This window comes from Limanda limanda, chromosome 15, assembly GCF_963576545.1.
Source record: "Limanda limanda chromosome 15, fLimLim1.1, whole genome shotgun sequence".
Classification (NCBI taxonomy): Eukaryota; Metazoa; Chordata; class Actinopteri; order Pleuronectiformes; family Pleuronectidae; genus Limanda; species Limanda limanda.
In genome coordinates this window covers 16,090,712-16,103,662 of record NC_083650.1, presented here as the reverse complement: position 1 = coordinate 16,103,662, position 12,951 = coordinate 16,090,712, and the positions used below count along the sequence as shown (strand labels likewise).

The window sequence follows — 12,951 nt, the reverse complement described above, 5'->3', positions numbered from 1 at the left end:
GGTGTCCCCTTCATTGTTGACTTTTCCACTATGTGCAAGACCAGGGCATTTGTACCAGTCTGTTGGGCCCACGTCAAAAGAAAAAAAGTATCCGCTGGTGACGGCTAGGGCCATTCTTGTTATTCATGTCATGCCTGGCGGTTTAGTAGGGCAGGGTGCAGAATTTTCCAGAAGCAGCTGTGTGCTAGTGAAGCTGACGGTGCGCCAGCCCAAAAGGGTTTCTATCTCTTTCCTTTCTCTCTCTCTCTCTCTCTCTCTCTCTCTCTCTCTCTCTCTCTCTCTCTCACTCACCCTCCCTTCCCTTTCCATCGGCATGCTTGGCCCGCTGCCCGGTTTTACTCAAACTCACACTCAACCAGAAATATCCGCCCTCCCTCCTCCTCTGTTCTCCCCATCATCCCTCCCCTGAACATTTCCCTCTGGCTCAACAGCGAAGCTTCCATCACTCCGGATGACACTAGATCATTTTTCTCCCCCTGCACATTCCAGCCAGCGAGGAGGACAAGGGAGGGGAGCGGCTGCTGTTTCTGCTCTGTGATTATATCATTACAGAGCAGCAGACATGTATACAGTAGATCCAGCGCAACCGGTCATTAGCATGCTTTCTACGATGATGGCTAAACACAAGTGTGCTTTTGTTGGAACTGGAATGGCCTCCGTGCCAGGGCTGCAGAATTAACTTCAGGAACGCTCCCTCTCTCTCTCCAGGCATTCCAAATTTGTGATCAACCTTGAGATATATAAAAACACTTCTCTTATTTACCCAACCATCATCCACCCCCCCCTGACACCTGTTGTTACATGCTCTGCCTGAGTTATCAGATACTCCGAAAGCTCTGCTCGCGGTCTAAATAAACCTGTCTGAGCAACAGAGTTGTGTAATACACTCGAAGTCACCGAGCTCCAATAATAGCACACACCTGTCAAACACAGTCCCTGCTTGTTCTCTGCACGGACCTGACCTCCTCTCGCTCCTTAACTCCGACTCAAATGTTCCATGGCCGGGAGACAACATAAACACCTCTCAGGAAAATTATTTCCCCTAAAAATAACACAGAGACACAAAGAGAGGGAGGAACGAGATGTGGAGGTAAAGCAATGAAAAAAGAGAAAAGAAGCCGGTGAATAGAATAGTTTGTGAGCGGCGAGGGAGAGAGAACAAAGGCGATAAAAGCTTGATTCTGCCTCTGCAGAGATTGTGCAGTGGCTGCCATGAAGCCTTGATTGACAACAACATTAGCACTCAGAGGAGAAATAGCTCCCACTCACAGTTATGTAACCTACAAAAGAAACTACAGCGAGTGGGTGGATGGGTATAACTGTGCATGGGCGTATGTGAATGTGCGTGTCGGGGGGGAGTAGTGGGGGCGCACACACAGTATTTCCAGGTAAAAACAAAAGTGACAGCATATCTAAATGGTTGCTCTTATCTCCTGACAACTGTATGCCTTCACCGAGATGAAAGCTGATGCACAACACAACCAGGATCTCGACGGAATCCTGGATGAAAGTCGTGTCTGACGCTTTTTTTGGTTGTTGTTGTTGTTGTTGTTGTGTGGCTTTGTTGTTTGGCAACGTGCTGGCGAAGGGTTTAATTGTGCGGTCGTGGTGGAGGCAGCTGATTTGGTTGCAAGTACACACGGAGCACTGTGTCCCGGCCTGAACCGGCGATAATAGTCCGCGGCTGAGGCCCGGCCGAGGAGCGAGCGAGCAAAGAGCAGGAAGGGACGGAAGGAAATTAGCCTCCCATAATACATCACAGGAGATTTGATGACACGCCCAAGAAGCCGAGCCATTCATCAGCCCGCCAGCCCGTCCCCTCGTCAGGCCCTTCACAGACGCAGAGCAGTAAAGCAGAATTGGCATCCACAAGGCCTTTTCACTGCATCATATCTCTGTGGCTGTTTTGCCTCCTTTTCGTTATCCAAACGTGAATCTCTGTACGAGCCCATTATTCCAAATGATATTTTAAATGATCTGCTTAACCTCCGTATCGTGACTTCAGGCGCCTTCTGCGTTTTTCTACAGAGGCTTTTTTGTCATTATTCAGCTGAAAAGCCTGTGCACAGATGGCCCTCACGAACCATCACAACCATTTGAATCCTGGCTCTCAGCTGACTAAACAAGCACCTGGGGGGTGCAGGGGGGACAGACAGTCACCTGCTACCCTTCCGTGCCTTTACACACACACACACACCCTACACACACACCAAAGCCACCACAAAGCTGGCAGCTCCGCCAGAAGCCCTATTCACGAGCGGTAGAGAGGAAGGCAGCCTTTCTGAGCAGCGCATCGGCCAACCGACAATTACCGTGATTGCATCAGTGTGTTTGAAAAGGTCTGGCTCGCCGTTTGTCAGAATACACGCTGTGTGGGGATGTTCGTTTGTGGTTTTATCAGCAGAGCAACTGGGCGACAATCCTTCCCAAGCAAAGCTGCGTTCCCTGCTTGCATGTTTACTTTTAGCCCGGCTGCTATTGACAGCTATGTCTAAGTTTAGCTCGGCATGTCCGAGGTGGCAACAAGCATCTTACTACTGTGACTGGCATGCCCCACCCACAGGCCCGAAATACATGTCTGGAAGGAGATCAGTAAAAGGGGGAATTCATGACTCTGATTTGACACAATTGAATCTATATATTACGTTACAATTTCCACAAATGGAGTAAATTTAGAGCCGCCGGTGGACTGTAATCTCCAGCCATATTTTTATCTACGGACTATCCTCGATGGCAGGAGACAACACTCCCCTCTCTCAACTCCTATTTTTCATTTAGCCGAGTATCAGCAGGCCATCTTATCAGCTGATCCTGAGCCAGAAGCTTGGAGTTGTTGCTCAGCAGAAAAAGAAGGGATTGTGTTGGGCTCGGCTATAATATGAAAAAAAAAAGCCCAAACCCTCTTGGATCAGTCCCATGCTTTGTCCTCATCTCTCACATTGCCTCTTTCTCTCGTTCATTTTTCATCCCCTCTGCTTTCATCTTTTTGTCCTGCGCCCCCCTCTCCTTCCTCTGCATTCTGCTCGCTCTCTTCCTCCACCTATTTCTCTCTCTCTCTCGCTCCCTCTCTGCTCCACTTATAAGATTTGGCAGCACTCCAAGATCTGAGAAAAACATTGGAGGCATAGCCTCGTTTTGATGTCTGGAAAGAGAGGGAGGCAGAGAGCGAGGGAGAGCGAGAGAGTCCTCATTTCCATTTCACAGACTCGATTCACAGCAACACCACAACAGAGAGGAGGAATACGGGAATATCAAGAGGGTGAGCGTAACCGCAAGTCAGGGGGAAAAGGAAGGATGGAAAGATAAGGCAGACACAGATCTTGGATCGCAGGAAGAAACGGAAAATGAGGTTCACAGAGCAGGATGGCGGTGTATTTTAAGAAGTGCCGTGCCAAACATTGAGATCAAAGTGATGGAAAAAGGAGAAAACTGTCACTAAATATCTGAAGAGCATAGTAAAAATAAAAAAAATACCAATTCATTCCGTTCGTGTGACCTGTTAAAGCCTCGCTCTATATAGAAAACAGCTACTCTGAAATACAAAAAAAAGATCTGGAACACATTGAACAACAAAACAGGCCCTTTCCAGTAATTGGGTCTCATGCCAGTCTGAGAGAAGGCAAATTTGGCTCTCCGCATTGTAATCATCCTAACGTCGCAGGCCTTCATGGTAACCAGACCAAACCAGTCTGATGTACAACCCCCCTGCTTCTACGGACCAAGCCAAGAATCAGAAGGGAAATTTTCACATCCTGCGGATTCAGCTGTGCTCCTCCTAATTGCTGGTTGGAGCTCCAGCTACTCCCCCAGCGCTGAGCGGAGAAACCGTCATTACTAGTCTCGCAGGAGCCCGGGACCAAACTCCAAAGGGGAAACTTTGATTGATGAAAAGAAAAAGAGGCAGATCTGAGCGTGTCCTCGATACAACATTTGCTGTGACCTTGTTTTCCCTGACAGGTCTAAAATTAACCGAGCGGATCAGTTATACTGGGAGCAGAGAAATGTGGACCAGATTCTCCTTTTGGCGCGTCCCTGTCTCCGCTCGCTTTCAGGGGATTACAGCAGCACGAGCATGCCTTTTGATTTATTGTGCTAAACATAGATTCATTAGTGAAACAGCTGGCTACGCCGAGCGCTCCACACAGGCCTTCCCCTTCCTACACCCACCCACCAAACCATAGTCACGATTTTTATGTAAAATAAGTGCCTGGGGAGAAGGATTTACATTGCCTTTCAATGTAGATGTTGTCAGCATTAGTGTTACGCTGCTCTCGCTTGTAAAATGAATGAATATAAATGCTCTTATCATTTATAAACAGCAACATTTGTATCATTTCCTCATATTATCTATATTAAAGGCAGAGGAACCAATCCAGAAACAACAAATGCGTGTTTAGCAGCAGGCAGGAGCTGGAAGGACGTGTACCTCATGCTCCAAGGACAGCAAATATGAACTCTGACCAACTGAGTTACGGCTTTACTATCACATCAACATCCTTGTGTAACACTGCATACCAGCCCACGGTCGAGTTACTCATTAAAGGGAGAAACAAAAAGGCCACAGACTTTCTTCTTCTTCTTCTTCACCTGCCTGTTATTGCCTTTCACTTAGCTTGATTAACAGGACGTGTCAACTAAATCAATCTAGCAGTCAATGAGGGATTTTATGACCATTGATTAGGTAATGTGTTGCAACCGCCAGATAAAGAATGTGCCGGCCAGAGAGGTACTTCATAGGCGCTGCGGGATTGGTTCTGAACGACACGACTGGCAACACCACTGTCATAAAGCAGCGGAAGGACAAGGAATATAAATTAATATTTGCCCAAAGTGATATCAGCTTCACCTGGACTTCACCTGACTCAGACGAGGTTAAACAGTACCACATGAAACTTAAGGTTAGGGTTAGCACTGTTTGTCCCATAAGCCGGAGTTTATCCCTGAAGGTTCTCATGAGTAAACAAATAGAACGCCTGTGAGTCATTAACCACGAATGACACTTGCATGAAAATAGAAGATCTTTCCGTTGGTTGTATAAATATATTTGTTATAATAAGAAACATTAAAGCAGAACATGATGCCATCAACTCTGTGTGACCTTTTCTTCACATGGTTGTTTACTGAAATCTCCCCATAATGGTCCCTCCTGCATATGAATCGACCGGCTGCACCGCAGCAACTGCTGTGCTCCGACTTTCACCGGTAACTACGCAACGCCAGAGCCCTGTGTTATGGCAGAGCCACTTCCAGGGACACATTATCAGTGTATTAGATACGGTGCAGGCTATTTTGGTCAGCACTGAACAAACAGGTATTGGCTGTGCTGTGGTAAATTTTTAGCAAGGAGAGAGAGGGAGGGATGTTCTTTTGCGGGTAAGTGCATCATACTTAATGCCAGGTTACGGAAAGCTGGCTCTTGTCTCTGAGATTCTCAGATGTGGCAATTTCAGTTTTTGGCTCCCAGCACATTGTCATGAAGGAACAAGTAGGTCAGCGTGCAGACTAATAAAAGAAAATCTCTGAGAACAGCATGTAAGCTGGAACAGGGAGTGGGTGTGCTGCGGATGAGCACAGTTAAGTGTTACCCTTTATCAAACTGGGCTACATTTCTGGTTTGAAAGTCCAACTGATAAGAACACTTTTCAGAGAGAGGAAAACGACCATAAACAAACAGCTGCCTTCAAAATGTGCACTCAGGAGAAACAGGTTTCGGTCGGTCAGAAGCTGCCGTGTCTCAATTCCCAATAGAAAAGATGTTATTTCCTCGGAATGGTTTTTTGTTGTTGCTGAGAGCTAATTCTGTCCACAACTCCCTTTTATTCTTCCCAATGAGGGAACAGTAAAGATCCACGGCTCCCTGAGTTGGCTGAACAGTGAGGTGCAAGGAGCGCCAAGGCGGGTAATCCCTGTTCAGACTCAACCCCAAAATACAGTTAGAAAACACATCTGCTGGAGCAGCGAGGTCAACGAGTTGAGGAACAGACTCGTGAGGACAAACATCAGATCGGTCTGTGGGCCTTCAACCACAGAAAAACAATCTTGAATTCTGGCGGCTGCTGTGACAGCTTGATAAAACACGAGCAGGAAGCAGATTATGCCTCAAATAATTACGCAACGGCCTGCTACACCGAGCCCCCACCCCCACCCCCTCTCCCCCTCTTTGCTATAGATATTATCCTGCGCTTGGTGCAGTGTCAGCTACCGGTGGAGGCAGAGCTCTCAAGATTGCTTCTTTTTCGCAGACACAGTAACTGCAATTTGTCATTTAACGACACCATAAGCCGCTCACTGCTCGCAGAGGTGAGTCTGGCTGCCCGACGGCCATTATTGCTGTTTTTTTTATGGCCGCGCCGCCATGAATCTGCAACAATTAAATTTGCATCTGAACAGATCCACTGCCAGGGTTGGAATTCCAGGCAGCAACAGCGTTATTGTTTGGTCTGAAGGCACGCACGCTGCATACTGAGGCTGAAATCAGTTCTTTGCATGTGGGAGAATGTTGTGGTATTACAGCGATCTGTGTGCATCTGTGTGGCACAACACAAACTGAAAGTAAAGGGGGGGGGGGGTTGGTGCAGTGCTAATGCAGCTAATTCATTGCTTTGAGATGGTTTGTTATGCTGATTTTATTCTCTATTTTTTTTATTTGTCAGCAGCTTAGTGAAATCAAATGTATGATTAGTAGAAACTAGTGGATTGACCTTAAAATTAAAAGCAAAACATCGTCATAACACAATTTGCATACAAGCTTGTGGGAAAAATGCTCCTCAGGGTGTTGAATGTGAGCTTAGGTCCTAATTTCTGGTTACACAACATGGATACACTTACATGGTTATCATGTTGACAATGGTGTGCACTTCTCACATTACTGACTCAACAGATTCCAGCTGACTGAACATGACTTGGCACCTATTTCTGTATCGCTGCAATCAGCCACAGCGATGCCCAAGCGGGAGCAAAGTGTTTGTTCCCCCCCCCCGACCATGCGTTTTTCCGAGAGCTCGTGCGCAGGAGAGCTGCCGTCCTGCAGCATGGAACAGTAGCCTACTTATTTTGTGCAGCGTAAATCAAGTCTCCTGAGCCGTCACAACAAGCCTGTGTATCAGAGCGGAGAGAGCTCCAGCGTCATCATCCGCCTTACAGCCCCCGTGGAACTTAATCACTCAAATGAAGCAAGCCCAGACAATATGTTCATACAAGATCAGAAATTGTATTTGGCAATTTTTAAACAAGTGCATACAAGTACAGCTAAAAGCATTTCAGTTTTGCCAAGTGCTCGTAGAGTAGCATTAGTCACATTCTACGTTAAACAGGAACTGCCACCAGACCTAGAAGTACATCAAGAGTTTTGTTAAACATCAACAAAGAGGAACGTAGTCCATTATAATGAGTACATACCTTTATCTTCAAAAATATAGAAACACAATGTATTCAAAAATCAAAAATTATACAACCATGTTTACGAAGTATACTCTTCCCTTGGGTCCAATATGTACAAGTCCGTTAGTTTGTTTGAATGGTATGTATGTGATATTTATATATTTATACTCATATTTTTTGCCTCCCCTCCCCAAAAGAAGTGTTCAAACAAAATCAAGGGTCCCTCTCCTTTTTTACTTTGACGTCTCCTGCGAGGATGGTGGCGATTTCCCCTTGCATGAAAGCCCAGGGTACGTTCGAGCCCACCAGGGGACATTTCTCTCCGCTCGGACAGTACACTTCACCCGTGGCACCTTGCTGCTTTATGCTTTCCCTGGAGCACGGGAAGCAGAACTTGTGCGAGGGCACGGACGGGCACTGAACAAAGTGTGTGTCCTCCAAACGCTCGTGGCACAGCGTGCAGCACAGGGGTATGCTGCCGGGAACCGAGGAGTCCGGAATGCTTTGGGGGTGCACTTGGTCCATGCCTGGCACGTGGGGGGTGCCTGCACCGGAGCCGTCCCTCTGTGCCAGCCTCCTCTGGTTCATGGAGGACGGCGACAGGGGGCTGCTGCTGTTCCTGCGGGTGGTGGAGTGGACCTGGTTGGAGTCCTTGGGGGAGCTGTTCCCACCTGCATTGTCTGCCGCCATGATGAGAGCCGCCATGGGGGACTGGCCGTTCTGGGCGGCCTCAGGTGGGGTGGTGCGGGAGTGGGGGGAGATGGTGGAAGGGGGGGAGCTGAAGCTCGGCGGGGGCACTGGAGGCATCTTCAGGCTGTCCCCGGGCGGGGGTAACCACTGCTGCCCCTCTCCGTTGAGCTTGGCGGCCGTGCCCTCTCCCTCGGGCTCCGGGGAGGCTTTCCTCTTCATGCTGCGAGGGTGCTTGCCTCTGTCTGCAGGTGGGAAAGGGTTAAACACAGGATGATGAGTGGAAGAGCTCAGACAGATCAACAATTACACTGGGGGGGGGGGGGGGGCAAGCATTTCTGCTGCTCTCTGCTGCACCGCAGGCTACAGAGCAATAATAACAAGCACAGGAATGAGTGGAAAAACACCATTTATGCCACTTTAGCGTCATTGATGTGAAAGTGTATTTATCACCCGACCCTCGCCCACCTCTCTCCTGAGCTCCAGCGGGTTCACAAACACCAGATGAACATGAAGGAAAGCACAGAATACTGTTGGGGTCTCTCTCTCCGGGGGTCTCACCTGATTTGGACGCCGTGGCGCTGGACTCGTAGCTCATGACCCTTTGTTGCAGGGCCGCGTGGTCCTTCTTGAACCGGTTGTCGAAGGTGTGCAGAGCCATCAGGTCCCGGACCGTCTTGCCCTTGCCCATCCAGTCCGGGTCGGCCCGGCTCTTGTGGCTCTCGGACAGGTCCGGCGTGAGGCTGTCGGGCCGGTGCTTGTCCTTCCCGTCCCGGTCGTGCTCGCTGCTGGACACCGACGCGGGTCTCTTGCCCATGTCGGCGGGACCACCACCGCCCGCCAGCGCCGAGGGAAGCCCCCCCATCGTGCCCTGCCTCCCGTTGACCGCGTGCACCGGGGGCATGTTCCCGTTCACCAGCGGCACCAGGTTGGGGGGCACGGCGCTGTTCCTCCGGGGGTTCGGGCTCTGGCGGTTCAGCTCCGGCGGTTCGTCGGGCTTAGGGAATCCATTGGGCACCGGGATGCCGTTCGCCTGCCGGCCGGACTGGTACTCGGGGCCGAGCCGGGGCGGGCGGTCGGAGGACAGCGGGTAGCGGTCCAGCGGCTGCGGCGGCCGGGAGACCGGCTCCCCGGCCGCGGCGTGGTTGATCGCCTGGATCTCCTTCCCGGAGAGCTGCGCCTTGCCGGGTCCCGGAGGCCGGCCCTCCTGGAAGCAGTGCGCCCGCTTCAGCTGCCGGGCCGTGTCGATCACAAACTCGATGCGGTCCGCTCCCTCGTAGTTCACACATCCCCTGCACACGGGCTCGGTAAAATCCCAGATCATGGCCCACGGCATGCGGGGCAGGTCGCATAAATAACACGACTGCCTCCTGGAAGAAGCAGCGACCGCCGCGGACGACATGGCGCTCGTCGACGTCGACCCCCCGAGAAGAAAAACCCCGAAATAGTCGTGTCTTCTTCCCGCGGCTGCTCGTCTCCTCCTCCGGGGCTCCCGCTGGAGAAACAAGGGGCGAAGAAGAAGAAGAAGAAGAAGAGCACACGGTCCGTGGGCGGAAGAGAAAGAGAAGAAAAATAAAAAAGGTGTAAAGTGGTCCTGTCCCGGGTTGTGGAGCAACAACGTGTAAGTTATAGAGAGTTCCTGTCAGTGTGTACTTTACTACCGCGCGGCTCGATCTATCTCCAGCGACTCTCTACTACTGGCTCAATGTGGAGCAGTGACGTCAGCACGGAGCTCTAAACGCCTGCTTCCACTTCAGTTTCTATTGACTTGATTTCTTCGACAGACTCCCCCCCCCCCTCTATCACCCCTCCTCACCCTCCTCTCTCTCTCTCTCTCCCTCTCTCTCTCTCTCTCTCTCCCTCTCTCTCCGGTTTACTGCATCCTCTGTCACTCACTGCTTTCTATTTATTTTATTGTATTCATCAATTCATTTTAATGTCACTTGAACAACAGCTCACGCTAGTAGTGTTGTTGTTGTTGTTGTTATTCTTATTATCATTGATGTCATTATTGTTAACAATATTACTAGTCATATTATTACCAGACATTTCTTTACAATCATCATTACAAACTGAGAATTCTTTATTTGAACCAACATTTTATTTTATTAATATCTTTTATTTCAAATGTATCGGTTCATTTTAATTTGATCCCCTGAACCTCGAGTAACACAGCTATTATTACAACAAAGATTAAATTACTGCTGCTATTATTATCACATAGACCCCAGGTTTGTCAATAAGCGCACAAGACATTTATTTATTTGAAGGGAAAAATGAAACACAGCTGACAATGCGGCACAACACAATGTCTCTGGCTCCTCCACTTGCTTTGTCCTAAATTCCCAGCATTATCCGGTTCAGGCTGAAATACTGGCTTCTGCTGCTGCAGCTTGTTTTTCTCTGTGCACACAGCTCCTCTCCGCCATGAGCTGCTGCTGCTGCTGCTGCTGCTGCTGCTGTGCACGAGGTGTCTCGACCCTACTGCAACAGCAACCAGGCGACTGTAATCTGCAGAAATGACTCTAAAACTGTTGTGCTGCACTTTATTTACAGGAATAGCATAACAATTTATATGGGAAACTATTTGAGCATTAATAGAGGGTTTTTTATTTTACTGCCTGTTTTTCCCCTCTCTGCTGCTGCTCATTTTTTTGATGTCAGCCGACCAGCATGAAGTCGACATTCACCGACCACTTTTTAGCACCGGTTAGATAATGTTTCCCCTGCAGGATTATAATGAAGTTAAAAAAAAAAGAAGAAAGGAAGCGAAAAAGGCGCCTCCATTAGCCAGTAACCAGGAAGTGCTGTCATGAGGTGGGGATTTCCAGCCAACGTGTTGTAAACTTGAATCGATCGGGGGCTACAGCATGAATGTAGCTCTGCCCACATTTTTACTCCTCTAGTGCGCCGAGCAGTCAGTCATCCACATCTGCCACCGCTGAATTGAATTACACCGCAATGAATCAGCCTGCCCAGACTCAGGGAGTTCAAAATCAAACAGCACAAAAAAAAAAAAAAAAGGAAAAACAAACAACAGAAAGTATGAGTGTGAGAGGTGAAGTCAGATTAATGGCTGCTCTCTCATTGTTGTGTGTTTTACATGAGGGGAGGGGGGAAACTTGTTTTTTTTTACTAGGAACAGCTCATATACCAAAAAAACCCAGCCAAAATCCCCTGAAGTAAAAGTGGAGGTTTGAAAGTGGAGGAGTGCCCCAGTAGTTTGGATTCCTCCGTCTCATCTGGTCTCATTCCGGCTCGGTGCAGCTCTGCCCCGGGCTCTGGGTGAGGCAATGCGTCTGAAACCTGCAGACACAAAGCAGGATATGTTTGTGCAGGTCCATGTGACGTTGGAAAGAGGAAGCGCGATGTTTAGTCACGTACCCTCATCCGCCTCACCCAACCGCGGGACTTCAGGCCGCTTGGCTCGCCGCCCGCAGCCGTGATCCTGCTCCTTTAAAAACCTTTTTTCTATAAACAAAGTCAAGCAGTAACCTCGCTCGTCTGTTGCCGCCGAGCACACGTGATTGCAGTGCACCCGCCGTATGCTTTTTGCGCGATTGTTGTTGTGAAGCTGCTGGCACACGAACGAGCATGCCTAACAATGCAGCACAATAATAGCCTATTCCCTGTAGAACATTCACAGACGTCATGAGGTTTCAGAGCGCTCACTGTAAACTACTGTACTAACTCGCCGTTTCCCATCAGCCCTCTCTCTCTCTCTCAGCCTCGGTGCTCGCCGGGCGAACAACACAGGGAAGTGTTGTCCGGGACTCGATGACACAGTTAGGAAACGACTGTAGCAAAGGGGGTAAAATAAAGACCTTCCTCAAAGATTGGTGGGAAACAGTTGCCTTGTGCTTTGATCCCTGGCTCGATGTTTGTGCAAACAAATAGCTACACACTATTATGCAAGACGGAGGAGGCATGCTGGGATTCAATTAAATCCCAAATGACCTGATTCTATAATAGGAAGATCCATTGATTTAACAGAAAAAACGCTGCAGGCTTCAAAGCGAAAGGCAGAGTTGATCCGAACGGAGGCGACAAAGGTCTGAGACGGAGCCAGACGTGCACAGATGGCTGGGATTGGCAATATGACCCATGTATACAGTAAAACCACAGCAGTGTGACCCGGCCGACAGCCATCTCATCTCCGTCCGCCCGTTAAACCAGACGGAGGAGCTGCACAACGCTGCTTCTTTTTTTTCTCTTTCCGAGGGGGTATGTAAATTGAGACGTGAAGAAGCTAAATAAAGCGCGAGAGGAAGGTGACGGTCAGGGGAATACCCGGCATGTGACAGCATCACAGGCCTGATGGGATGACGTTAGTTTTGTTCTGTTGCTTTTCTGAGCCTGTTAAATATTATATCGGCCCATCTTTTATTCATGGAGGCGAACCATTGCAAATTCTCTCTAAAGTTTTTTTTGCCGAAGCAGATAATCACACTGGATGTATTTTTATTCTATTTTCTCCCCACCGACGTTAATGTTATATAACGTCTCAACACGAACAATCGCTGAGACAAGCACGGAGCTGAACTGTAACATGTTGCACTGACACAAAACGGGGGTTACAGCAGGACAGTGTGAGCACGTATAAGTGAAGTTAAGCATCTGCTGTAGTGACCTACTTTGGAGATTATCAGCTGAACAGAGTGACAGAGGAGAGTAGGACTAATGTGCATGCTGTACACAGTTCCTGTATATGTAACAGGGAGAGGTAGCCATGGAGATTATCACCGTACCCCCAACTACCATATATATCCTGTTTACGGTGCTATTTATAGCCACAGATTTGCACTGCAAGGATTCGAGCACGGATCAAATTTGGGGGAGCTCCTGAACTGCCGTATTACTTCCTGTTTTTTTTGTAATGAAATG

General features: G+C 48.8%; 1 protein-coding gene across 1 annotated transcript; it reads right to left on the bottom strand.

Moving 5' to 3' along the window:
• Positions 1-7,190: 7,190 nt before the first annotated feature.
• Positions 7,191-9,798, bottom strand: irf2bp2a (interferon regulatory factor 2 binding protein 2a). The gene is made up of 2 exons (XM_061086854.1): positions 8,629-9,798; positions 7,191-8,312 (listed from the first exon to the last, which is right to left on the bottom strand). The coding sequence occupies exons 1-2, from the start codon at positions 9,467-9,469 to the stop codon at positions 7,594-7,596; spliced, it is 1,560 nt and encodes a 519-aa protein (XP_060942837.1). The 5' UTR covers positions 9,470-9,798; the 3' UTR covers positions 7,191-7,593.
• Positions 9,799-12,951: the final 3,153 nt, after the last annotated feature.

What these genes read in the sequence shown, in the direction of transcription:
- irf2bp2a (XM_061086854.1), bottom strand. Translation starts at nt 9,469, where the DNA reads ATGTCGTCCGCGGCGGTCGCTGCTTCTTCCAGGAGGCAGTCGTGTTAT. An exon ending in CGCCACGGCGTCCAAATCAG is followed by an intron (nt 8,313 to 8,628) that starts GTGAGACCCCCG and finishes TCCCACCTGCAG; the next exon opens with ACAGAGGCAAGCACCCTCGC.